At 42.2% G+C, this 25,582-nt stretch overlaps 2 protein-coding genes across 3 annotated transcripts in view; both read right to left on the bottom strand.

Moving 5' to 3' along the window:
- LOC6549760 (neurogenic locus Notch protein) overlaps positions 1-2,759 on the bottom strand; it is a 37,407-nt gene extending 34,648 nt beyond the window's left edge. Inside the window, exon 1 of the mRNA XM_001976743.3 lies at positions 1,831-2,759. Within this exon, the coding sequence (XP_001976779.2) occupies positions 1,831-1,990 (160 nt within the window). The 5' untranslated portion in view covers positions 1,991-2,759. The remainder of the gene's footprint in view (positions 1-1,830) is intronic.
- Positions 2,760-3,625: 866 nt separating this feature from the next.
- Positions 3,626-25,582, bottom strand: part of LOC6549759 (irregular chiasm C-roughest protein) — a 57,624-nt gene continuing 35,667 nt past the window's right edge. For both annotated transcript variants that reach the window (XM_026982490.1, XM_001976742.3), the window contains 5 exons: positions 7,215-8,274; positions 7,034-7,136; positions 6,849-6,976; positions 5,650-6,772; positions 3,626-5,569 (listed from right to left, as the gene is read on the bottom strand). In XM_026982490.1, the coding sequence (XP_026838291.1) occupies positions 5,091-5,569; positions 5,650-6,772; positions 6,849-6,976; positions 7,034-7,136; positions 7,215-8,249 (2,868 nt within the window). In that variant the 5' untranslated portion in view covers positions 8,250-8,274 and the 3' untranslated portion in view covers positions 3,626-5,090. The remainder of the gene's footprint in view (positions 5,570-5,649; positions 6,773-6,848; positions 6,977-7,033; positions 7,137-7,214; positions 8,275-25,582) is intronic.

The following is a 25,582-nucleotide window of genomic DNA, read 5'->3' as shown; positions in this document are numbered from 1 at the left end:
TTCTTGCAGCTCTAAAAATGCAAATGTTGTGTCGTTCGCAAAGATCACACGACCGCCCCATGGCTAATAAACACAGAAAAAAAGCAGAAGAAAAAAGAGTTTAGGAGGCGGAAACCCGAGCTCAGGAAATGCTCAGGTAAAAGTTATAAAAATAATAGTTCAACGATCTTCGGTTGCAGCTGTTAAAAAATCGCAGAGTTCATATAGAGTGTGTAATAATGAAATTGAGCGATGCACAGGGATCAAAGTTCCTGGTTAATGATCATTTAACATGATTGATGGATTTCAATACTTTGCAGTAATGAAACAAGAACAAAAAATAACAATCAAACATTTTCAGTGGAGAAGTATGAAATTGGTTAGAAACAAATGCATTTCCCATACTTTCTCAAGAATTCCGCTCAGGAGATTTCGAGTTCCGTGGAAAGCTGGAACTTTTTTTTTACTGAGGCAATCGACCCTAAGTACACCTACAACCGATCGGATACGATCCGATACAATTCGGTGTTTACTCAGTGATTAGACAACGGCCGCTCCATATGCAAATACCCAGTAAAAACCCCATGTGCATGCGGCATACATCGTGTGGAGGAGTTCGCTTCCAATGCTGGAAAGCTGGAAAGGAAGTTGGCCACTCGAGAGCAAATAGCGCAGTGACAAAAAAAAATAACAAAGGAAAAAGTGCTGGCCTTTTGCCGACGGTAAAAACGATCTTTCTTGTTTCGAAAAGGTGGCTTTTCAAATCTGAGAGAGCATGCGCAGTCCGCGGTGAGCGAGACAGCGAGTGAGCGGCGCGAGAGTAGCGAGAAAACAAGGAGAGAGAGAGACAGAGAGAGAGAGAAACGACCACCTGTCCGAAAAGCGACAACAAAGCGAAGCGAAGGAAGACGGCGCAAAGGAAGCGCGATGAACACAAGCCACGCAAGGCAAGGCGAAGAAGTAGGAGCTGCCCAAAAGGGAGACGGACAAAGAGGGTCCAAAAAGGGAGTGCAAGAAACACACAGAGAGAACGCATTTGGAGCTGTTTCAACGGGATTTCGATGATTCTTTTAAGCTAGGATTTTCTACTCTACTATTCTCTATGGGTATACTACTCCCTACTATCTATGGGTTTACTATCTAAAATCTAAGAACAGAAACTATACAGCTAACCGATTAAGTAGCGCACCATCCATACCCCTCTTTTATTTTGGATAAAAGCTGCATGGATTGCTTGGTCACTTAGTCACTTGCGAATGCATCCGATTTAATGGACCAACATTTCCTAGGTGTGCAATGTAATTTGGATATATGCAACTGGTTTAAGCGGAACTAGTCCAGTTTGCAAGTATATTTTGTAAGTGCAATCTTGGCTGATTCGAACTTTTTGGAAAGGGAACACGGAAAGCCAACGCTAAATAGAATACTAGTAAGTTCTATAAGATTTAGCATCAATAGTTAGGATCCACATCTTCCAGCGATACAAGATCATTTCAGCTTATAGTTGAGTAAAACCTCTATTATTATCTGTAAAACCTCTAAAACATCTAATTTCGAGTTTGGGTTCTGTAAAAACCTCTAAAACATTTAATTTTTTTAGTTTGAGTTCTGTAAAAATCTCAAAAACATGGAATTTCATAGTTTTGGTTCTGTAAAAACCTCTAAAACATTTAATTTCATAGTTTCGGTTCTGTAAAAACCTCTAAAACATCTGATTTCATAGTTTGGGTTTTATTAAAAAACCGTTTTTTAGCAACTCCATGGATCGTTTTGAGCCCTGGAATTCCTGTTTCTCTGCACCCACCCCATTTTTTGTCCCCTCGTTCTGATCGGCGTCTACGCTTTACTCACCAGTTCCGCGGACGGTGTTTGGCAAATTCGCAAACGCCAGCGTCAGCAGCAGCAGTGACAGCGACGCCGGCAGCGACGCAACGGCGTGCATTTTGTTAATCCAACAACAAATCCAAGTGTTTGGTGCGCGACTGCGACGTCGGCTGCGCTGCGATTGCATTGTAATCCAGTTTTCCAGTTAACCACTTTTCCAGTTTTTCACCTCTTCTCGCTTCTTCCGTTTCTTTAGCGCTCCTCTTTGGTCTCTCTTTGAGGATATTTCTTTTTTCTTACTGCGCGTATTGTATGTTAGTCTCTATTTAAGCAATTCGTTATGTTTAAGCGCGTTTTTTTGTTTTGTATAGTTTTGAACTGCTGACTTTAAAGCTTTATGTGATCAAATAAGAGGAGGCACTCTCCCGACGACGGCGACATTTTCCGTTTTCAAACATAAAAAAATGGGCAAAAAAAACGCTTTTCTTGCTTTTTGCTTGTGAGGATCGCGAGCACAAATTCAAATTCAAACCGACGCCGCACGCTTGCGTATTGCTCTCTTGCTCTTGCTCTGCTTGCACTCGGCTTCCTTCTCACTCACACACACGCGACTCGAGGTAGATACACTTTGTCGAAAATCCTTGTTTCTCTCTCTCTCTCTTTCCTATCCCTGCGGAAGGCACTCCTTGCAGAACGGCTTTCTCGCTGTGGCCATCCTTTTCATTTCATTTGATTCGATTCGATTCGATGCGATGTGATTTGTTTGTATATCCTGTATGCTGCGCGTTGCACTCACTTCCAAAAAAAAAATAATTCAGCTGAGAACTCTGCTCTGCGCTTTCCAGATTCGTCCGCCTTTACGCTCTCGTCCGCTTTCACAACCGTTTCGTCCACTGGAAAAAGGCGATCTGTTTCCAAAGCGGCGGTGTGACCGTGTTGCGGCGAGGAAAAGATACCGTTTGCGTGGAGCCATTTTGGCGGCGCGCTCGAGATCGGTGGGTGCATAAATAACATTAGCCGAGCTCCGAACCACTGCTTAGCGTGGTTTCACTTTTGCTACATGTAGATAGGTAAGATACATGTAAGTGCATGTATACATGTAAAATGCGTGTAATTTGACAAAGTATGTTTGCAGGCACTGGAAAAAAGTGAATAATACCATAGCTTTTATAGCGAATTGAAAAACGTGCTGTAGCATTTTTAAGTATTTTATTTTCATTTCGTTTTTTCTCGTATCTGTATTTCAACTAATTTGAGTTGTTCTCGACTTAAGTTAGATTTTCGTACTTTTCCTTTTCCACGCAACACGTTCTTAGTTTTCATTTTCCGAACCATTTTCGCATTTTCATTTTCGCAGCGTTCTGCATTTATCATACTTTAGTTGGCTTAATAGGATTTCATTTGAAATTACTTTCGTTTCTTGTAACGTCTATATAATTGAACTCTTAATTGAATCGCTTGACAATTATCGAAAAAATGTAACACCATTTTTAACTCCGATTTTCGGAACTTTATCCCAGTTAAAAAAGCTCTGCGCAATTAGCCCACGTAAAGAATAGAATTCGATTCGAGTGAATAAATCAGGGTAAACGAAGAACATTTAAAGCATTTTCTCAATTACTCTAGATACATATGTGTATGTATATTTGTGTATATGTATGTTCCCACAAAAAAAGAACAAGGAAAAGTAAAGGAAACAATGAATTAAATAATTACAGTATTGGCTTAGTGAATTAAGAACCCAACGAGGAATCATAAGGCAGCATTTCGTGTTAAAAATTTTACGCTTCACACTTACTTGCGTGTTTTTTTTGTTTTTTCGTTTTTTTTTTTTTTTTGGTAGATCGCTCAAATGTTTTACAAATTGTTGCTAAGCTTTTTTTTAAGTTGTTACCATTAAAATTGTTTACATGTACGTTGCATTTACGTCTATAAATAGGCTTAAAACACTAGGCAGACCAAAAAAAAAAAAAAACCAATTAATATTACAAACATTCTCTCTAATCTTAGCTAGTCATTTAATTTAAGCGTTTGACATACACATTTATGCTCTATATATACGATATACAATAATTCATTTGCTTCTTTACATAATTGATTTAAGTTCAAATATCATTTACTCGCTTACGGCTAGACAAAAAAATATTCAAGTTTTCACATGGATGCTGAATGCCGAGATCCTGGGAACCCGATCAAGTTGAAAAGTTGGTACTAGTGTTATTTACTGCTTGGGGATTTTTCAATTGGTATAATACTGTAGCATGCCGTACGAAAAATATATAGATTTCAATTCAATTTGAGTGATTTGTGCAAAGTAATGGCGGATATTCAATTGTACATAATTGTACTTGTACATATGTATATGTATTTTTGGAATTTTTTGGCTCTTCTTGATCGGGTCACAGTTCAAACACAGCACTTACTCGCTAAAAGTTTCTCTCACTGCATTCATTTTGTTTCGTTTGATGTATACGTAATTAAGTCTAAAAATTTGATAAATTTTGGCTTAGAAAATTGTTTTGCTTGCTGCTTTTGCATTTACTTAACTTTTTTGTTAGCTTTTTTTCTTCCATTTTACTTCAAACTAACTACAGGCTTTTGGTTTTACAATGTGTATAATTGAATTGATTTTCGGTTTTGTTTAAAATTGTTTGCAACACGCTGTTTTTAAAATGAACTTTTCAAGTTTTGTAGTTGGTTTATGTTTATGTATACGCATATATGTTATATGTTTTTGTTTTTTTGTTTCATTTCTGTTCGATACGTTTCGTGTTTAATTGATATACGATTTTTTTTTACTCGATAAGTAGCTTTAGATTTGCACTAGTTGATATAATTTGCGGTGGCCGAAACTCATCGAGCTCAGCCATAAAATAATTAACGCTATAAATCACAATACGGTTTTTGTTTTCTTCTTCAATTTTTTGTTTTTTGCTTGGTTTTTACACATATTTGCATGGTTACGTTTTACTCAAGGGTGTTGAACTTCATTTTCTTCGGGTCTGTTAGATAGAACATGTACAAAACGAAAGAAGTTAACATGCTTAGTGCTCAAATTTCAGCCAAGACAGTTATATATCGAAGTTATCAAGACCTTTGCCACGCCACTCGAACCAGAATTACGCTAATATCGATGGACAAAAAAAAGTTTACACACTAGAAGTTCTGCGCTTTAATACATTTATGAGTTATGCTACTGTCCGCTCTCTCTCTCTCTCTTTCTCTGATATAGATATATCTATATATATATCCTTCTTCCCGTCGGATTCTTCGGCGAATGCTCTAGTTTAGACGTGGGTGGCCAGAGGTCCTTTCTGCGTGTGTCCTTTCCCATTGTTGGACAGTATGAACTGGCCGGACGGACTCTGGGCACACTGACCGCCGTTGCCGCCGCCCCCGCCCGCCAGGGGCGTGGCCGCCAGTGTGTTGCTGCTGGCGGTCAAATTGGAACTGCTGCCGCTGACGCTGCCGCCCGCTGCCACGCCCCCAATGCCGCTGGGTGTCGAGCCGCCGCCGTTTGCGTTCACATTTCCAACGGGACTGGTGGTGATGACGGCCCCGCCCACAAAATGCTTGAGTCCGCCATTGGCGTGGTGGGCATGGCCGTGGCGGGCGGCATGATAGGGGGGCGGGGCGGGCGTGGCCGCCGGATTGGCGGTGCTCGGCGGCGGGAGCGGCGGCAGCAGCGAGGAGTTCGTCCTTAGATAGGGATTACCGTAGATGGCGCTAAAACGACTGTCGATGCCGTTTTGCAGCAGCGGTTGTCCTGCGAAAGTCGAGAAGACACATTAGTTTTGCATTGCTCAACCAGGCGTTTGTAAATTAGAGTATGCAAATAACACTCACCGAGAAATCCGTTTGCCTGCTGTGGCGACTGTTGAATTTCGTGACGCTGGTTGCGCGGCAAACTGGCCCCGCCCCCGCCGCCGCCGCCGCCGCCAGCGCCGCCCCCATTCAAGGTGGCCGCCGTGTGCGGCAGCGTGGCCGAGTTCATGCCACCGTTCTTGACCTTGCCGCCGCCGACCACCACAGCAGCAGCGGCAGCAGCAGCAGCCGCCTCACCCGGCGCACTGTAGTCGAGGGCGTACTCAAAGTAGTGGGCATAGCCATTGGCCTGCGGACTGCCCTTGTAGGCGGTCTCCTGCTGGTTCTTTAGGTTCTTGATGTGGCACTGGCGATTGTAGCGATCGCCGCCAAAGTCGCCCGAAAAGCGCTCATCGAACTTCACCGGCCCCGCAAGCGGCACGCCCAGTGTGGCGCCCTTCATCTGGACATCGGGCATGGGTGATTGGGTGAGATTAATGGCCAGGCCATCGCCGCCCGCCTCCGAGTACTCCACGTCATAGGCCTTCGAGCGCAGCTCGCTCTTCAGTTCGTTTAGCTTATCAGCGCCGCGCGATGCCTCTGGTATCACATCCGCCGGCATGGGCTTCTTGCGGCTACGCCGTTTGCGGTACACGATGATGATCATCACGATCATCAGTATGATGGCCACACAGAACATGGAGCCCATGACGACCAGCAGCACGGGTATGTTGCCCGGCTCACGCAGCAGTGTTATGACCAACGAATCGCCGCCGTACGAATTCATCACAGTGCAATTGTATTTGCCAAAATGCGTGGCCTTGCTGTCGCGTATAATTAGGGCCGCACGCACACCCTCCGGCAAGTGATGCTCCTCGAATATATAGATGTCCGGATCGGCGCTGCTCATATTGATGATCTTGCCCTCGAACGACCAGAGTATGTGCTCTGCCTTGGGTATGCTAAAGGCCAGGCAATCGATCTTCACGCGACCGCCAACGCCGCCAAATTGCACCTTGTGCGAGGTGATGATTGGGGCACGTTTCACGTAGAGCGTTGCCTCCGCGCCGATTTCGGGAAATCCGTTCACCACCGCCTTGCAGAAGTAGCGTCCGGCCGTTTCGCTGCTCACCTTCAGTTTCAGTTCCGCTGCAACGCCGACGACCTGCAACAGATGGTTGCCAATTAGATACCATGTGGATACCATGTGGAAATCTGCCCATTGGCGGGTTGCTACGCACCTGGTCGGAATTCTCGCTGATCCACTCAATTTCGGGCTCCGGATTGCCAGCCACATCGCAACGCATGCTCACCGTGGCGCCCAGATCGGCCTCCACACTCACGGGGCGCTGGCGGAACACTGGGCCAACTAGGCGGGAAAAGAACGTTGGATTAACTGGGCCTGACAGCACACACTGATACTTACAACTTATGTCCAGCTTCTTGCTCTGCTCGCTCTTGCCCACCGCATTGACCACCTCGCACTTGACACTGGCGTCGTGGTACTGCCGCGACACATTGTGAATGATCTGGAAAAAGGGAATCAAGAATCAAGGAATCACTTATAGGTGCTATTTGCCTGGAATATAGTGTGCGGGTGGGCTTACCATCTTGGTGGTAAAGTCGCCGGTCATGAGCTCATCGTTGATGAACCAACGGTAGCTGAGCTCGTGCGGATTGGCATCGGCCTGGCAGCTTAGTATCACCTCGGCGCCCTCGGGAATTTTGCCACCCGCCAGTGCACCGCCCACCACCGAAACGGTGACCTTGGGCGCGTACTTGACCTCGAGCAGGAGTTTCGCCGATCTGTAGGTGCGATCGGCAGTGTTTTGTGCCTGGCACGTGAACGTTGTGTTGTGATGCTCCTTCTTGGGCGCCAGTTTTAGTATCGATCTGGCTGTGATGCGACGCGAATCGGCCAGTGGCTCCTTCACATATTCAATGCCCTTGGTTAGCACATTGCCCAGCCCATCGATCCAGGTGATTTCGGCAGCTGGCTTGCCACCCTGCGATACGCATTCCAATTCAATTTCGCGGTCTTCGGTGGTCACCAGGTAGTCGCCTTGCGTAATTTTGGGCGCCTCGGGCGGCACAAGTACGGTTAGCTTGGCGAAACGCGAACGTATACCCTGTTCGCCCTGGGGACCTGGACCCACTTGGCACTGATACTTGGCATCGTCGTCCAGCATCAGCGGGTAGATGTCCAGCGAGAAGTCGCCCTCCTCGTCACTGCCCACCATCGAGTAGCGCTCGAAGCCGCTGAGATTGCGATGCTGGCCCAGTCCAAAGTCATCTTTTGTCCACTGGAGCGCGCCCACCTTCTCCATCACCCGGCAGGGCAACGTCACTCGGGAACCAACGACGGCCGTCTGATCCTGCGGCTCCATGGCAAAGTGCTGGCCTCCATTGTCGCCACCCTTCGCCTTGCTCTCATCATTCGCGGACGAACCTGCTGCCGCCGCCGATGAGGAGGAGCCACTCGACGAGGAGGAGGAGGAGGAGGAGTCACCATGGTGCGAGCTCTGGCTGGACTTGTTCTTCTTGGACTTGGCGTGGACGGCAGTCGGTTGGAGGAGCAGCGTCAGGATCAGCACAAGGATCAGTGGCAGCACCAGCAGGCGACTGCTGCGCATTCTCTGCATTTTCGGCCGCAAATTGTTAACTCAGCTGCAAGAAATAGAAACCAAAATAGAAAAGTTAGTTCACATTATACTTTCAACACCTGGAATGGGCGAAAAATAGTCATGCATTGCGTACAGCACTTAAACTTATGTAAAATTCTTCGCAAAGCCCCGCATTTTTTGTTTTTCGCTATTTATGGCCTATCGTTAATTGAATTACAGCTTTCAGTTGCGCAATGAATGCCATCCGTATGGAAGCTGATGCTGTATAAAAAATAATTACAAGCCAGTCGCTTGCAAAGGAGATCCGACTGTTTAAAATCCCCAACCCACTTTTCGCTTTTTTCGCCTTTGCCATCTTTTACTTCTCGCATGGCAAACGAATGCAATAAAATGCATTTTGTGGGTCAAGTTTAAGCCAAATGAAAGGGCAGAGTGTGCAGGATGGAAAAAAAGGAAAGAAAAAGAAGAAAATACTGTGGTATTACGGTGCGGAATATGTGGCGTTGTCAGTTGTCTGGTCTTTTGCCGTCAACTGCAGCAGAGTGCGCATGCAACTGCAACTGCAACTGCAACTGCCGCTAAGCTGTACGTGTAACTGCATTCGTGCACCGAAAGAAACAAACGAATGACCCTAGAAATACACAATATTACAATATTACAAACGTGTATTTTCCAAGTTTGATATGTTGATATTTTTATATATTATCAACAACCCTACTACACATACACTACACTCACTGCTCGACCGGTAAGAGAGATTACTTGTAATATTTTGTGACTCTAAATTAGAAGACATGCTTAAATCGCTGATACCCTGAAAACAAAACGTATACATACGAGTACAATTCAGAGTATCCCATACACTATACAAAAATTCGAGAGATAATCAGACAAACCCACTTCCGAATGACAAATCGGTGCCTAATCGTATTTACTTTATTCAATTACTCACAGCTCGAGATTAATTTAGTAGCACTTTGTATACGAATAAACATATATATCCCTTTCAGTGTAGGGTAATCAATTTCTTAACGAATTTTATATTGTATAAATTTCTGATAGATTCCTGTGTTCTTTGAGTTGAATCTTACCACATGAAATATCACTACTGAAATTCGTTGCGAACTTGGCACGCATTTTCGCATTATGGAGTTTTTTCCCAGCGATTTTGTAACGCGTTTTTTCACACTTTTTTGTCGTCTATTTCATTTTTTTTGTACTTTCCGTTGGCTTTGTGTACATTTCCTCGACTGAATGCGGCCCCCATAAACAAACAGGCCGCCAAACATATGTATGACATATGGGATAGGACCGCCCCTCCAGTTTTCCTTTTCATTCCCATGTCAGTGGGTGTTTGGCCTTGGCATTTGCGGCTTTTGTTTGCCATTCGTATTTTTCTTCGCTTCATTTTTTCCCCTTTTGTGGCTGAAAAAAAATCGGTACTAGCCACAGCATATTTAAAGTAAAAGTATAAATTTGGTTGTTGGGAATTAAAAAGTTTCGCACTTGTGAAAATAAACAAGTTAAATTGGTTTGTGCATGTGCGAAATAAGTTTCATTTTGAACTCCTTATCGAGTGCGCACGTGAGACATTTTCCCAACTTGTTTTGGTTTTGCCACATCCTTGAAACAGTGGAAAAGCGACCAGTTTTTCACCCATTTTTCGCCTCGTCTACATCTAACCATGGGTAATGCTAACGATTTCATCAAATTGGCACCACCTACGCGTGGCCAAAAAACAAGAAAACAAGCACGTAAAAAGGGAAACAATGGAACGGAAAATGGAAAAGCGCGGAAAACAAAGAAAAAAAAACGTAGCTCAAAACGCGTTTAAAACGCCAACGAAACGCGCCGAAAGACAGCATATATCGCACATATATCCGAACAATCCGTATCACTATCGCTTTAGCTGGGGCTATAGCTATACGGCTATCCTTTTGCTATTTTCTGCGCCTTCTCTTCCTGTTGATACCCTGCTGGAAATGGCAGGGTATTTCAAACTTGTAGTATATAGTTTTGGCCAAATTGTATTTGCCCTATATTCAACATTAAACACTTCGTGATTATAGTTTATAATTGAAGGGTTAACTAGCAAAAAGTGCCTACAACTTGCACTTGTGCAGTGCTTCAGAGTTTTACAGGATATTTGCAGGTGCTATATGGCACCTCTTCGACCATTTGCGCCATGTTTTCTGTGTGGCTCTGTTGCTTGTTTACCAGCGCCATGATTTACGGCATTTGCACTTTGACTGCGACTACTGTGCTCCACTGTCCGTAGCCATGTCCGTCTGTCCGTTAGTCCGTCTGTCCGTCCGTATTTTGTCCGTTCTCCAGTAGAGTCGGCGCATATATAGAGCCGGAAATGCCCGGCGTGCGTATATGCCAGGTGATAAAGGAGGATGAGAAGAAGGGCAAGAGGGGTGGGGCTTGGACAAGAGGCAAAGGAAAACTGTGGAAAAACTTTGGATAGCTACTGGTTCGCTTCGCTGGCAGCAATATGCTTGCCTAAATTATTAAAAATTATAATAAAATTTTTATGACCATAAAAGGCCAGCGAACGAAAGCCGCTTTGCTTGAGTGGAGGGGGTTTGTAGCCCCCCAAACCCCCCAAGCCCCCTCTCGACCATAACTGTGTGGCAGGACCCCATGGGTCCTTTGGCCAAAGTTGTACAGGAAATGACTGGACATGATTTTTCGTGCACACATAACTTTTGTTTTTAGTTGCGGTAGATTCTCTCGTTGGATAGTAAAAACCACTTCCCCAATAGTCTCTAGCCCCCAAGCCCCCTTCCCCCACTCCCCCAACTCACCCCACTCCCCCGTCATTTTCCCATTTTCTTTTGCGTGCTTGGGAGCCGGAGGTTTGGAGCTTTCTTCTTCCAGTAGCCACCGACATACCGACTTTAGCTTTTACGTACTTCCAGGCGAGACATTAAAATTACTTTCGGTCTGCCATCGCTGTGTCACTTGGTTTTTATTGTCCTTAAGATCATGAATTACTATAATCACTACGATTGTCTAGTGCTACATGTACATGTATATGTGATGTGGAGCTGGGAAAATATCAAGGTTTATTCACCTCAAGCTGTTATCGAAATGTTTTAGTTTGAGTAAAATGTGCGGCCTTTTTTATTTGCATTGCATAATTTACGCGCTCAGTGTTCCATAATCGTTGAACAAACAAATAAATGCAGTGTTGGAGAATCGCACTTAATGCGCATATTTTGCGTTAATTGCCTGCTGACTGTACTTTTTCGAAATACAACAACCATAATCACAGGCATTGTACATTTTTCGAGACCCCACCTCGTCGTTTCCCCTGCACGAGTAACCCAATTCCTTTCCGTTTCTGTGTCTTTTTCTCACACCCCCTTTCCTTCCCCTCACCCCACCGTTTTCATCCATTTTCCAGAATTCGCTGCGTTTTGTTTTGTTTATTGTAATTGCTGACTGTCGGCGTTCGTGTTGTTCTTGCCATTGTAGCTACTTGAGTTTGGTTTAGTTTAGGTACTATTCTTTTTGTTGTTATTGTCGAGAACGCACGTGCTGAAAATGCCACCAGAAAAAGGAAAAGCGACAGAGACAGCTATATGCTGCGGACAGAAGAGGACAGGTTCAAGAAAAACTAGCCAAGTAATTTTGGAATTCTGTGAAAAATTATATGATTTACCCTAGTCAATAAAAAAAATGACACGAAACTGATGGAGAAAATAAATGGATTAATTCAAAATGAATCTTACATGCGTATTGAAACTGATATAATGGATTTCTTACACCGAAAGACATGCGTAAGGATTGTTAGTAATGCAGCGCAGTTTTTCTTGTTGTGTAATACGGCAACTTAAACCGGCGGCAGGAAGAGCGGAAAAACACATGCCACGAAAACGCTAATGACACACACAAGTAAATACACCGACACACACCTACACCCACACAAGTGCAGTGTCATAGAGACGCTCGGAAAAAAGAAAAAAAAAGAAAACAGGAGTGGGTGGAGAAGGGGAGGGGAAGGGTGTGTTCCCAACATTATGTTAATTAGATCCCTCACGAAGGAATTTTCGCTGGAAATATCTTTCATTCCCAGCATTAGCATGGGGTAAACAAAAGTTTTTCCTCCTCGTTGGAAAACTACGCCACACACACACACACACACCAGCACGTTGGAGCAAATTAACACACACTCCTACACACACACACATCTACACACACACAGACGTACTTGCTGGATTGTCATGTGTTTATTATCCTTTTTTATTTGAGTTGGCGGCAGTTTACTTACACAAAGCGACTAACTTAAAGATGTAGTGTGAAAAATATTTAAACAAAATGAAGTTTAAACATATTCCCAGCTATTTATAGTTTAGGACTAGTCTTCAATTTTGCTGCAAAGCAAGAACTGTGCACAGTTAGGGACACGTGACTGTTCCCACTGCCAATGAGAAGAGAAAGAAAAGTAAGGAAAAATCGTAATCAAATTTATGTTGCTCAGCTGGTGCCACTTGGACTTCTTCTGCTTCTTCTTCTGTCCGCTCATCAGTAGCGGCTATAAATTAGTCGGGGGCGTCGAGGGGCAGGGGGCGTGGCTCGGCCAATAAATTCATCAATTTTTTTTGGGGGTGGGGGAGGGGGGTCCCCAAAAGGAAATCCTAAAGGAAAGAGGAAAAAGCATCGGGGAGCTAAGCAAAACTTTTCGCGCCGCCTTCGCACTTGCCAATGGTCACGCCCACTGAATCCAACGCCTCACCGCCCACCTTTCCCGCCCCCGCACCCGCCCCCGCCCACTGTCCGTTTTAGGCCACTCCAGCTGAAGCCTTTTAATTGAATATTAATAACAAAATCCTGCATATTAAGCAGAGGAGGGCAACAAAGCAACTTTGCCATGCGAAACACAGGCAGCTGCAGGACGAAAGGACCAAAACCTTTTGTTAATGTATGCACACATCTGTGTGTGGCAAGCACTGCAAACAACAAAATGTGCCAGCTCCTCGGGACTGGCTGCATAAATTTAAAATGCGCCAGTTGCGCTAGCCAGCCCCCATTTCGCGCAGTGTCAGCGTATGTTGTGCCCTTTTGTACTTTGGCACGTCTGCAGCACATTGTGACCAAAAGTCCTGTGCTCCCGACAATGTCAAATGTTAATGCAATCAAATTGGAACCTCATTCAGTTCGACGGCAGTGGGATTGAGATTGCGATGGCGTTGCCGATGAGACCGAGCGGTACACTAAATTCAATTATGCAGTATGGTGGTGTGGAAAATTCCAGCTGGCAGCTTAATTTCCAGAAATTTGCGACTTGAAGTCGCTGCAAAAACGTACACAGCGTATATCATCAACTATCTAAGTGTATTTAAATTATATATACATGCACTTATTAATTGAATGACTGGCATTCAAATTGGCGGAATCATTCATTTACGTCTTTGGAATCTTTGCGTGTCGCATTCGCTTTCCTTGCAAATCGCCGTGGCCACCAGGTAGTTGTTGTTCTTGTTGTTGTTCTTGTTGTTTTGGATACCTCGTGCATATATGCTGAGCCACCTTAACCCCTGGGTGGCCATCTTAACCCCCGCACACTGTATTCGGCGACCATAGCGCGCAATTAAATCGATATTACGCGAGCCTGAAGCCTGCCTAATTGCGGATGACACGAAATTGTTTGCGCTATAACAATAAAGCAAAGCGCACCGCCCCCTACAAACCCCCTCCCCTCCTCCAGCCGCTCTCCACTCCCTTTTGGCACCTCAAATATGCCATAGATCAGTGGCGCAACATGGGCTTTTAAAGGGGGGCAAACCCTTTAAGGCTTCTGGCAACAAGTACAGTGCTTTTCGCAGGATATTCTTAATATTTTTGTTAGTGTACCAACCCCCTTCAAAGACCCACCCTCCCCCCACTACGCCCCTGCGCGAGCAAAGTTCAAATGTTGGACTCTCTTGACCCGCGGTGCAAGTGCCTCGCAATATTTACACTAGATGGCGCTGCGACGGCTAAGCGATTGGAGCACTGTGAAATTCTAATTGGAAATTGATTCAATTGGAATCCAGCAAATTCCGGCAAATGAACGAGTTAACTGTGGTAATTAGCCGAGATGAATGAAATATTCCATTACTGGCCATCAGTGGCTTGTTGGCTTAAATGCTTACGTGAAGTGCGTTAATTATGATCGAATTTTGGCACCAAGTTCGTTTCGTTTCTTGCATTTTGAATTATTAATTATTATTTTCCGCAAGCCCCTACTTTTTATACCGGTAACTCGTGGCGTAAAACGGTATACTAGATTCGTTAAAAAGTAGGCAGAAGGAAGCGTTTCCGACCATATAAGGTATATACATATATTTTTGATCAGGATCAAAAGCCGAGTCGATCTGGCCATGTCCGTCCATCAGGAACTACAAAAGCCACAAAAGCTGAAGTTCTAAAGTCTATAACTCAGCTTATCTTAATCGGAATTTAAAGTGGAATACCTCTAAATGTTTCTGGAGGAATTTTCTAAAAATCTGCATTCAAATTTAGAATTTAATTTTTTTTTAATTTTTTTGTAGTTTTTCTGATGTTATGATGTTGTAGAAATTCAAAAATGTCCATTGACTGAAGTTCTAAAGTCCATAACTCAGTTTATCCTAATCGGAATTTGAAGTGGCATGCCTCTAAATTTTTCTGGAGCAATTCTCTAAAAAACTGCATTCAAATTAAAAATTTTATTTTTTTTTAATTTTTTTTTAATTTTTTTGTAATTTTTCTGATGTTATGATGTTGTAGAAATTCAAAAATGTCCATTGACTGAAGTTCTAAAGTCCATAACTCAGTTTATCCTAATCGGAATTTGAAGTGGCATGCCTCTAAATTTTTCTGGAGCAATTCTCTAAAAAACTGCATTCAAATTAAAAATTTTATTTTTTTTTAATTTTTTTTTAATTTTTTTGTAATTTTTCTGATGTTATGATGTAGAAATTCAAAAATGTCCCTTGACTGAAGTTCTAAAGTTCATAACTCAGCTTATCCTAATCGGAATTTGAAGTGGCATACCTCTAAATTTTTCTGGAGCAATTCTCTAAAAAACTGCATTCAAATTAAATTTTTTTTTTTTTTAATTTTTTTGTAATTTTTCTGATGTTATGATGTTGTAGAAATTAAAAAATGTCCATTGACTGAAGTTCTAAAGTCCATAACTCAGTTTATCCTAATCGGAATTTGAAGTGGCATACCTCTAAATTTTTCTGGAGCAATTCTCTAAAAAACTGCATTCAAATTAAAAATTTTATTTTTTTTTAATTTTTTTGTAATTTTTCTGATGTTATGATGTAGAAATTCAAAAATGTCCCTTGACTGAAGTTCTAAAGTTCATAACTCAGCTTATCCTAATCGGAATTTGAAGTGGCATACCTCTAAATTTTTCTGGAGCAATTCTCTAAAAAACTGCATTCAAATTAAATTTTTTTTTTTTTTAATTTTTTTGTAATATTTCTGATGTTATGATGTTGTGAAATTCCAAAAAATTAAAAATGTCCCAAGGCTGAAGTTCTAAAGTCCGTAACTCATCTTATCATAATTGGATTTTTAAATATCAGGTATATACATTTGTATATTTTGGAACAGTGTACCTGGGGCTGTAAAAACATATCGCTTTCGTTCTGCTCATTCAGTGTATTCCCCTAATGGGAATTGTGGAAAAAAAGGACGAGGTCCTTGGCGATTTACGAAAAGGCTCACAAAATGAGTTTAAATTCCCCAAATGCGCTTAGGTACAAATTTTCTTTTGCCCCAAAACAACAACGAATGAACGCAAAACAAAAAAAAATAGAAGGGAAAAACGGCAAATGGAAAACAATTTAAAGCGTTTAAGCAAAGTTCTGAAAAATAAGGAAAAAAAAGCGAGAAGCGATGGGCAGAGGGAAGGGGTTGGTAATTGCATGTGTGTGCGTGTCTATTCATGTGCAACAAGGCGCCTGTTGTCCTGGGACTTTAGGAGGAGAGGGGAGAGGGTGGGGAAAGGGGGGCGGGCTGCTAAGACAAGGCGCCCAAGCGGACATGTGTTTCACGTTGTTGCTGCGCTGCTTTTGTATTTTTTGTGTTATTGTTGCAAGAAGTCGGCAAATGCGCCGCTGCCTTCCGCCGTCTGCTGTATAATAAACCATCTCTTTTTTAAACACACACACGCCACACAGATGCACCGCACACACACGAGCACTCACACTGACACAACTTTCACATGGGAATAGCTGCAACTGCAGCGACTATCGAATGAATCATTCACGCAGTAATGAATACGAGCACACTGTAAACAAATTTACTGTATCGCGTGAATCTGAAAACAGATTTCATCATGGCAGCATAATGGCATAAGCCAAATCATTTCTGTTGTTTAATGTGCCAGAAGTGCAGCAAATGGTACGAAAATGTGCACAGTGTCAACGTGTGGAAGTGGCACAGCTAAAAGGTGCACGATCCCAGGAATATAAAAACATATTAAAGAAATTGTGAAGCTTATGCTGAGTGCACATTGAAAAGCGCAAGAAGTCGCTGCATTTTCTTGTGGGGGAGAAACTTAAGTGAATGAAAACGATTGCTGAATTAATGCCATATTTCCACTAGACGCATACATAAAGATATACATATTCAAGGCGACCTAATGCAAAGGTATAAACAACGCTTTGCTGTATTATTTTTATTTTTTGCATATATACATATATAACCAAAAAACGCCCATCCTGCTTGCCCTTTTGTGGCATTTGATGTTTTTTTTCGTATCTCTCGTACAGTCTATTTGCTCGTATTATTATTATGAATATTAAGTTGTTGCTCCTGCGGTTGTTGTTCCTTCGGCTTCATCCCTTTTGTGTGGGGTGGCAGCACAAAATGGCATTAAATTAAATAAAGACCCGTATTAGGCATTCCCATGGGTGGAGGGGGGGCGACCTGGGGGGGGGGGGGGGGTGGGGTCGAGAGTTGAGCGAGGTTACGCCCCTCAGTTAAGGTGGAATAGTCTCTCGTACATGCAGTGGATCAATAATGGGCACAAAGTTCGCCCCAACCAGTAGGACGAAATAAAAAAAAGGGTTATACCAAGGAGGGATTTTCTAATGCTTTTGTGCACACAAAAAAAATATATTAAAACTTTCTGTACGTCTAAAAATACGCTAGAAGCAGGATGATCATATAGTTTGCAGTGTAACCTTGCTTGTTGCTGAAAGTCAGCAGTATGACCATGTTCAACAAACAAGCCTATAATGAGTTTAGCATGAATTTGTTGCCTTGCTATTTTTTCCAGTGTAGGCCAGGGGCGACTGCAGGGTGAGGGGTGGCTATTATTGCTGTTGCAGTACAGTTAAGTCAATTTTACAGCGGCTATAACAACAATAAATGGCAACAATGTGCACTAAATTGTGCAAAACTTCGTTGCGTTTTCTGTTCTTTTTTCGGTTTTAGCTTTTGTTTTGCTTAGTTTCGATTTAGCCCCCCCTTTGTTGTTATTGGCTCCACTACTTCTGCCATTTCTTTGCTTTTTCCCCATGTTTGCCCTGTCATCAATTAGGACATGCATTTGGTTTCTCTATTTTTTGCCCTGCTTGCCGTTTTCTTCCTTTTTTTCCAAAATAATTTGCTGCAGTTGAATAACAAAAAATGTTGCCTACATTCCAGCGCCATGCGGTTGCAAGCGAAAAACGAAGAAGCGGCGAAAAAAAATTATAAACAAAATGTGAAATATGCAAAATGTGGCATAAAATGTCATATTTTTTGCTGCCATCGAATAGTTAAGTACATTTTCTTTTGGTACGTCACATATGGATTTTTGTTTCATTTTATATGTTACATATATTTCATGTGGAATTCTTAATTTTTCGCATAATATTACAATAATGTATTGATTAGTTATCTAGCCGATGGGCGCCTTCAATCAATTTGGAAAAGCATTTTGTCCTTGCGCATGAGTGCGGGGGTTGCAGGGGGGTTGAGAGGGGTGTCAGTGGATGGTTTGAGTGGTTTGGGCTTGTGTGGTTTGGGTTTGGGTTTGGGTGGTGCCATTGCAGCGATAACAATATTGGAAATGCAGTAAGCAATAAAGTGCAATGGGTGCTGCATGTGTTATATAAACCATATAAGCAATACACACGCTCCACAAAGGAATATGTTCATAATATATGTGGTATATTCTAATATATATTATATATTTTTTTATATAATATGATATATTATAATATATATGCTATATTTTAATATAATATGATATATTTTAATATAACATGATCTATTATAATATAATATGATATATTTGAATATAATATGATCTATTATAATATATGTATATCTTTTATTTGCTGTGCACATAACTTTAAAGATTTAAAATTTATATAACATTCGGCACTACTTTTGTGGCCACTGCTATAAGTTGCAATTTCTCCGTTTTGCGATCAAAGCGAAGGACTTTTCATTTTCCAGTGCACACTCAACATGGATCAGTAGGGCGGTGGGCGGTGTTTGTGGGGCGTGGCTCTATGCGGGCTTATGCAAATGTCGCGCAACGATATCCAGCAAACAAAAAATCGCGAAGAAAACAAAAGAAAATCGAGAACAGAGAGGAGACGACGTGTGGTAAAAGAAATGAAAGAGAATTGTGCACTTGAAAAGCGGCCAAATCGATGTCACCAGCAGAAATGCAAATCAAAAAGAGAGAGAGAGAGATAGACAGTGAGAGATGGAGATAGGGAAAAGGAAAATCTGCTGGATAAAGGCGAAAAAAAAAGGGTGGTGGGAAAATCACGCCCATTTGGCAGTTTGTGAATGGCTTGCAGCAACTAGAATGGGAACATCTCAGTTCAGCTCAGCTCAGGGATATGCTGAGCAGCAGGGATTGATGAAGTGTGCCGGACGCACAAGGATCTTTGTCCTTGCCAGCGGGAAATTGGGAAATTCAGCGGCGAAAATAATCCAGCAAACGAAAGTTATGCGAGGCCAGCGATAGCGAGTTGTGGCCGATTTTTTGCCAGGATCTCTTCTTACAATTTCAGCTGCTTTAACCATTAAATATTGCATTTAAACAAAACAAAAAGAAAAAAAAGAAAAGTAGAAAGAAGTATGAAGTATTTGCGTTTTTGTTCTGGTACTAAAACAAAATTCAGAATGGGCGGTGGTGCGTTGTTGCCAAACGTTAATTGCGGCAATTAAGGACTCGCTTCCCCTTGAATGTCCTTGCCAGTGTATTGTTACCCTGCCAGACCCCTCGCCCCCCTCTGCCCTGCCCTGGTCGTTCCATTTCATTCCGTTTGTTCTATAAATGTTTTAAACATTTTAATTAGTTTTAATAAACGGCCGCGGGAGGTCGTTGGGTTTTTGTGGGGGGGGACGGGGGGCAAAACTGTTTGAAGTGGCCCGACTTCGTCAACAGTTTCGTGTCAGGTGCAGGTCCACTCATTCTGCCTCTCATTCGCACCCGCGCATTTTCTCCCCCATTTTCCCCCGCATTTTCGCCGCATTTTCCCCGCTTTTTCCCTCATTTTTCCTCGGCACACACGGGGCTTGACAATGAATTTTCGTGAAAAGGTCGTCGGCGACTTTTTTCTTTATTTCCTTCCGCTTTGTTTGCTTCTTTTGTGAGAGCTTTTCCAGCTGCCGCTGGTCCGCCGAATGGTCAGACTTGCATACACTCGCGGTTAAGACATTACAGCTCATTCTAGCGATCAATGAAAAAAGGTATGATATGCCTCTGTACACACAACTTGTTCGTGTGCTGTTATAAATGTACTCAAAGTGCAAGTTTATTTGAAATAAATTAAATCTATATATCTAGATATATGTATATTATGCATTAAAATGCACATGAAAACCTTTTTTTTTTTTTTTTGTTTTTAGTTCTCGGCACATTAGTGCTACTATGCGAGCCACATGTGTGGGTCAAGTGTGTGTTGGCGGGCAGACAACGAGGTGTATGCGTAATGTTTAGTTGGCAGCCGCTCTTAACCCCCTAATGCCCCCGTTAACCCCACGACCGGCTGCTCGATGTTGGTTTTGGGGTTTACGGTTCTGTTTTCTGGTCGCTGCGGTCGCTGCGAAATTTCCGCCTCTGAACTTTAGTTCACTTTTTGGATTGCGTGTTGCCAGTGCATTGTTTTCCCCTGCCATACATATACCCTATGTATGTATGTATGCCCGTTCATCCCTCTCTCTCCCACCCCCATATATATATATATGCTCGTCCCGCTCTAGCTAGTACTCCACATTTTGTACGTGTGTTTGTGATTGGGTCTTGCGGCCTAGCGCACTAAATAAGTTGACAAGACTGCGGTGCCCGAACATTTTGGCGGGCTTAAGGGGTTATTTTGTGGGGGGTGGAGTGGAAAGGTCGCAAAACCTCAAAACGCTTGAATTTGGCAAATTTACCAATTTGAAGAAAGGTTGTCCCTGCTTCGTTTTGGGTTCAATCGAGCCCTGTGCCAGTGGGCGTTGCGGCTTAAATCAAAGTCGAGATACTTTTTGGGCGACATTTCGATGGGGAACCCAAATATTTACCATTACACCTCAAGGTGAATGGCTTTATTCAAAAGCAGTCTTATCTACAACTTGCCTCCCAAAGTTCCACATTCTTCAGACGACTAAAGTGGCGTCTTAAAATAATATCAGTTAACTGCCCCAAAACTGTTGCTTAAAGTGCGGACTTTAGTGCCCCTATTTTGTGGCCATCCAGTAGAAATGGAAACCCCCTCAAAACTTGCAGATAAGAATGTTAAGGCGGCAGAATTGTACCCTATGTGCTGCAATAAATATATAGCGCAAATTGTACAAGCAATGCTAAATAAATAAATAATGAAAAATAACGATAAAAAATATAGCAACAAAAAAGGAAAAAAGGCGGCATAAAAAAAAAGGAAAAACCATTTGCTGTCAACGCGGCGGTCGCGACAGGAAGACGATTTGCAGCCATTTGTCATGTTGAGGGCCATCGCGAGGGGATGGGGGGCTGTGCAGGGGCGTGGCTGGTCGAGGGGGCGTGCTGGAGGGGGGGAGTGGGAGTTTGGCTGACTGCCACGGAAGTGCTGCCGAAAAATAAAATATATATTGGAGCCCGCTTCAATACCGCCGACCAGGCCGAAGGAAATCGTTTGTTGCTGTTATTCGGTTTCATTTCTCGAATGGGGGCGTGGGGGAATTCAAGGGGGGAGGGGGGGTGGGTGGGTGTGTCAGAGGGGAAGCTGTGCCAGTTTTTTGGGCAGACTCTTTGGGCACGGGGAGTGTTAAGATATATAAGCAGTAAATAAGCTTAAAAGCCGCGTGGGCGGCTACAGCTACTGCTTTATGGTTCCACAGTGAACGCCCACTAAGAGCAATGCATTTGCTTATGCAAAATTTGCTTAATGCTTAATGCAAGAAGAAGCATTTAAGTTATCCACTTTGTTAACAACCAAGAACTTGTAGAAGTTATGCCCCACACCTAATTGTAATTCATTTTAATTGAAATTTTCGTGCATTTTTGTGGGTCGACGTGGTGCAAGTCGCACTGTACTTGATTCTTCACACATGCAAAAGCAGCTCACATCCATACACTTTACAGTTGAAATCTGCTGGCAATTGCAATGCTCCCAGAAATGGGGGAAAAATCAAACGAAGGAAATGAAGGAAAAGCACTCCCTTTTCCATGCTGTAAAATTTCATTTTAAAGTCGCAGCGCGAAAAGTTGGACTCGGAAAAATCACTGCCACATCCCCTCTCCGCAGGATTTTACTCTTGATTTGTATGGCATTGCTTATGCTGTTTGAGTTTTTTTGTTCGAGTGTAGGCTTTTGCTTACATTTGTGGCGCGTGTGTGAGAGTTCTTTGCTCCCCGCCCGTTCTTTTTTTTCCGGTGCATACATACATACATATATGCTTGAGTTTTGTTTCAACAATTTATTCAAATTGAGTTTCGCAGACAGGCGGCCATAACTCAAAGCCAAGTTACTCTGCCAGCGAAATAAATATTTCTCGCTTTGGTCCTTTTCACTTTCGCTAACCCAGAATTTCCCACACAGAGTTTTCCCTCTAAGCAGGTGTTGATGGCTCCATTTTGATGGAGCAGCAGCTAAGCGGAAGCCGCAAAAGTGCGTGAGTCATAAAAATAAATTCTAGGGCCAAGTCCGCAACAAAAAAAAAAGAAGCCGACAAAAAATCAAGGCAAAAAAAAAAGCAAGCAAGTGGAGAAAATAAACAAGAGGGCATAAAAGCAAAGAAATGGCTGGAACAAAAGGGAAAGTTTGTCAGCAACTTTGAATTATTCGCTTTTGGCAGTCAATCAGTGATGGGGAATTTTTCCTATTGGTTGGGGGTTTTTGGCTTAAAGTTCCTTTTATTTCCCAGGCTTAAAGGCAATATTTTTCGGCTGGAATTGTGTAGTAAATATTGGGTAAAGTAATGGATAGAATATCGGGTAATATAATGGGTATAATAAAGGATAAAATATCGATTAAAAAAATTGATAAAATAACGGATAAAAAAACTATAAAATATCGAGTAAAATATCAAGTGAGGTAATGGGTAAAATATGGGTTAAAATATCTTGAAAAGCATCTAAAATATGAAAATCTAAAACGTGAATTGCCTGCACTCTGTTCAAATATTTATGCCACAATGTTGTAATGCATTTCCATGGCATTTCCTACTTTTCTTTTTTGCTGCTTTTAACCCACGTTTCCTCCAGCATTGCAAACTGCTTTTTATCTACAAATTTCTTTCTTTCCGCACTCTTGAATCCTGGCTGCTGGCTCATTTGTCACATGAACTCACATGCAACCAGAGTTCCGGATATAACCATAACCCCTGGCCAACTATCCACCCCTTCCACTCCCAAAGTTCAGACTTATCATTAGGACTGCACTGCAAGAAACCATCGTGTCATGTAATAACATTTCTTGTAATAAAATATGTTATATCAAGAGCAAACATGCGTCACAGCATGTTCGAGCTACTTGTGTGAGCAACATTATTTGTATTAAGTTGAACCAGTGAAATGTAGCACCATGGTTTTTTTCAGTGCCACTGGGCAGACGCAGACTCCAGCTGAGAATCTGAATTGGAGTTGCAGTTGGGAGTCAAGTTAAGAGGAAGGACACGTTCTGGGCTCAGCTGGGCCAGCGATTCTTTCACATCACGTGCAGGTTAAGCAGACCAGGGCGTTGCTCTCATGGGTTAAGAGTGGGCGTGGCCATAAAACGTGGCCAAGTCTACCGGCGAACAAAAGCAGCAACTACTCAACGTTTTTAGATGCTTTTTTTTATATATATATTTTTTTTTGTACCCGTATCAATGCGATTTATGCAGGAATGCCAAACCCTCCAAACACTTTGGCCCTAAAAAATCCTCGCACATGCAGCAAAATGTCGCGATAAAAACGAAAAGAAATCGGACCAGAAATGAAAAAAAAAATGTCAAAGAATCACACAACGCATATAAAATAATAGAGTAACAAAACTCTGTGTTTAATTTTTAATCCGTCAAATTGAAGTAACAAAATTCTGTGTTTCATTTTTAATAAGTCGAATTTAAGTAACAAAACTCTGTGTTTAATTTTTAATACGTACAATGGCATTTTGTTACATAAAAGTAAAATACTGTCAGAGATTTACCAAAATTGGTATGTTCCATATATTCTACGGCGTTCAGAAAGGGCATAAGATAGCTGGTGGAAAAGGGTTGGCCAATATCAGCCAAGAAAATGCAAAATAAATTGGCAGCTACCTTTGGCATGCCCAGGCATCTGCCCCAGCCCCAGTTTCCCAGCTTTTCCCCATTTTTCCTGCTTTCCCCGCTTTTCCGCCGCCTTGTTGTTGCATCTTTGAATGCCGCAGGGCGCAGAACAGAAAATAAGAAAAAATTCCGGTAGAAGTAAAAGGAGAAAAATCTGCGACAATTTTGTCTCATTGTCGCTTGTCTCTGGCTGGCCACAAAAATTCTTGGCAACATTTTTAGCCCTATTTCCATTTTGCTTGGCTTCCACTTTCTGCTCTTTTTTTTTTTGTTTTTTTTTTACTACAAACAAGAAATTCCCGTCAATTGCCGGCGAGCCATTAATCAAAGAGGCGTGATTAAAGGAAAGTACGTTTCGGGAAAAGCAATAAAAATAAAAATCGTGCCTAACTGTATTCAAATGGGGCAGAAAACAATTTTGAATAATTATGACAATTTGAAAAGTTTTCGATTTCTGTTGACTTGGCGGCGAGTAAAGTTGAAGACGCCCTTGCCACCGCAATTAATTTGTTAATTAATCGAATAAACGCAAACAGAAGTGTTAGGCAAACAAGTCGGCATAAAAATAAATTATTAAATTAATAAATATTCAATAGCTTAATCATAGAACATGCTGTTAAAAATGCTATAAAATGGAAATTAAACTGTGCCATTTTAGCTATATTAACTGATTATAATTCTTGACTAGTGTAACCTCCGGCTGATTGACATAATAAATTAGGAGTTTCCGTTTTATTTGCGTAATTTGGATTTCTATTTGTCAGTTAATGGAATTATTTTGGTGCCTTGGGGCTCCGATTATTTGCCATTTGACTGTTGGCAAATTAATGAGAGGGGAAAATTGCAATAAATTATTTATGGCCAGTGGAAAAGCTGCTGTGCAAAATGGCCGACAAGGTCACGCGTGTTTTTCGACCAACATCAACATCCTTTATGTATTTATTTATCTGCTCCGCTATTTGGCCCTCAATTTGGCAATCAAATTGGTTCTCGATTTCGATTTCCATTTCGGTATTCGTTTCGTTAGTTTGTCGCTCGCTTTCGGTAGCCGCCGATTATAATCAATTGCCACGCCCGCTTAATTAAATGGCTCCACGCCCCCTTGGGCACTTGCCAATTGGAATGGGTTAAGCGTCTGCCTGGGGGCAGCTGTGGGTTAAGGTGGGTGTGGGTGGGTGTGGGTGGGTGTGGGTGTGGGTGGCTGACCCGACCTGATTGGTAACTCGATTGCAGTGCATTTGGCAGCAGATAAGCTGCTTAGCCTACAGCCAAGGTCAGTGCATCAGTGCCATTTGGCTGCTCCAAAGAAAAGTACAGCAAATTATTTTCTTTTCAATTATGCCAGAAAATAGTAATGAAAATTATAAATACACCGCTGATAGGCAGGAAAAGCAGTGTGATTTGAAAAATATATCAGCAGAAATTTGTTATATTTAGTAGCTAATTAAATGTTTTGAAAATATGTATATACTATATAATATATGTATATAATATATATAATATAAGGCAGTGAGAACTGAAAACATCCTGTGCAAGTGTACGAATCTACAGAAAGACTTTTCCTTTTCATTATATCCCCTGGTTTTATCTTTTCTGACGAGGCTTTCCTTTCTTCGTTCTTTAGGTTCTGTTGGATTTCC

The sequence above is a fragment of the Drosophila erecta genome, unplaced genomic scaffold (assembly GCF_003286155.1).
Source record: "Drosophila erecta strain 14021-0224.00,06,07 unplaced genomic scaffold, DereRS2 tig00000126-arrow-pilon, whole genome shotgun sequence".
Lineage (NCBI taxonomy): Eukaryota > Metazoa > Arthropoda > Insecta > Diptera > Drosophilidae > Drosophila > Drosophila erecta.
The sequence above is the reverse complement of the archived record's forward strand: the minus strand, read 5'-3'. Positions and strand labels throughout refer to the sequence as shown.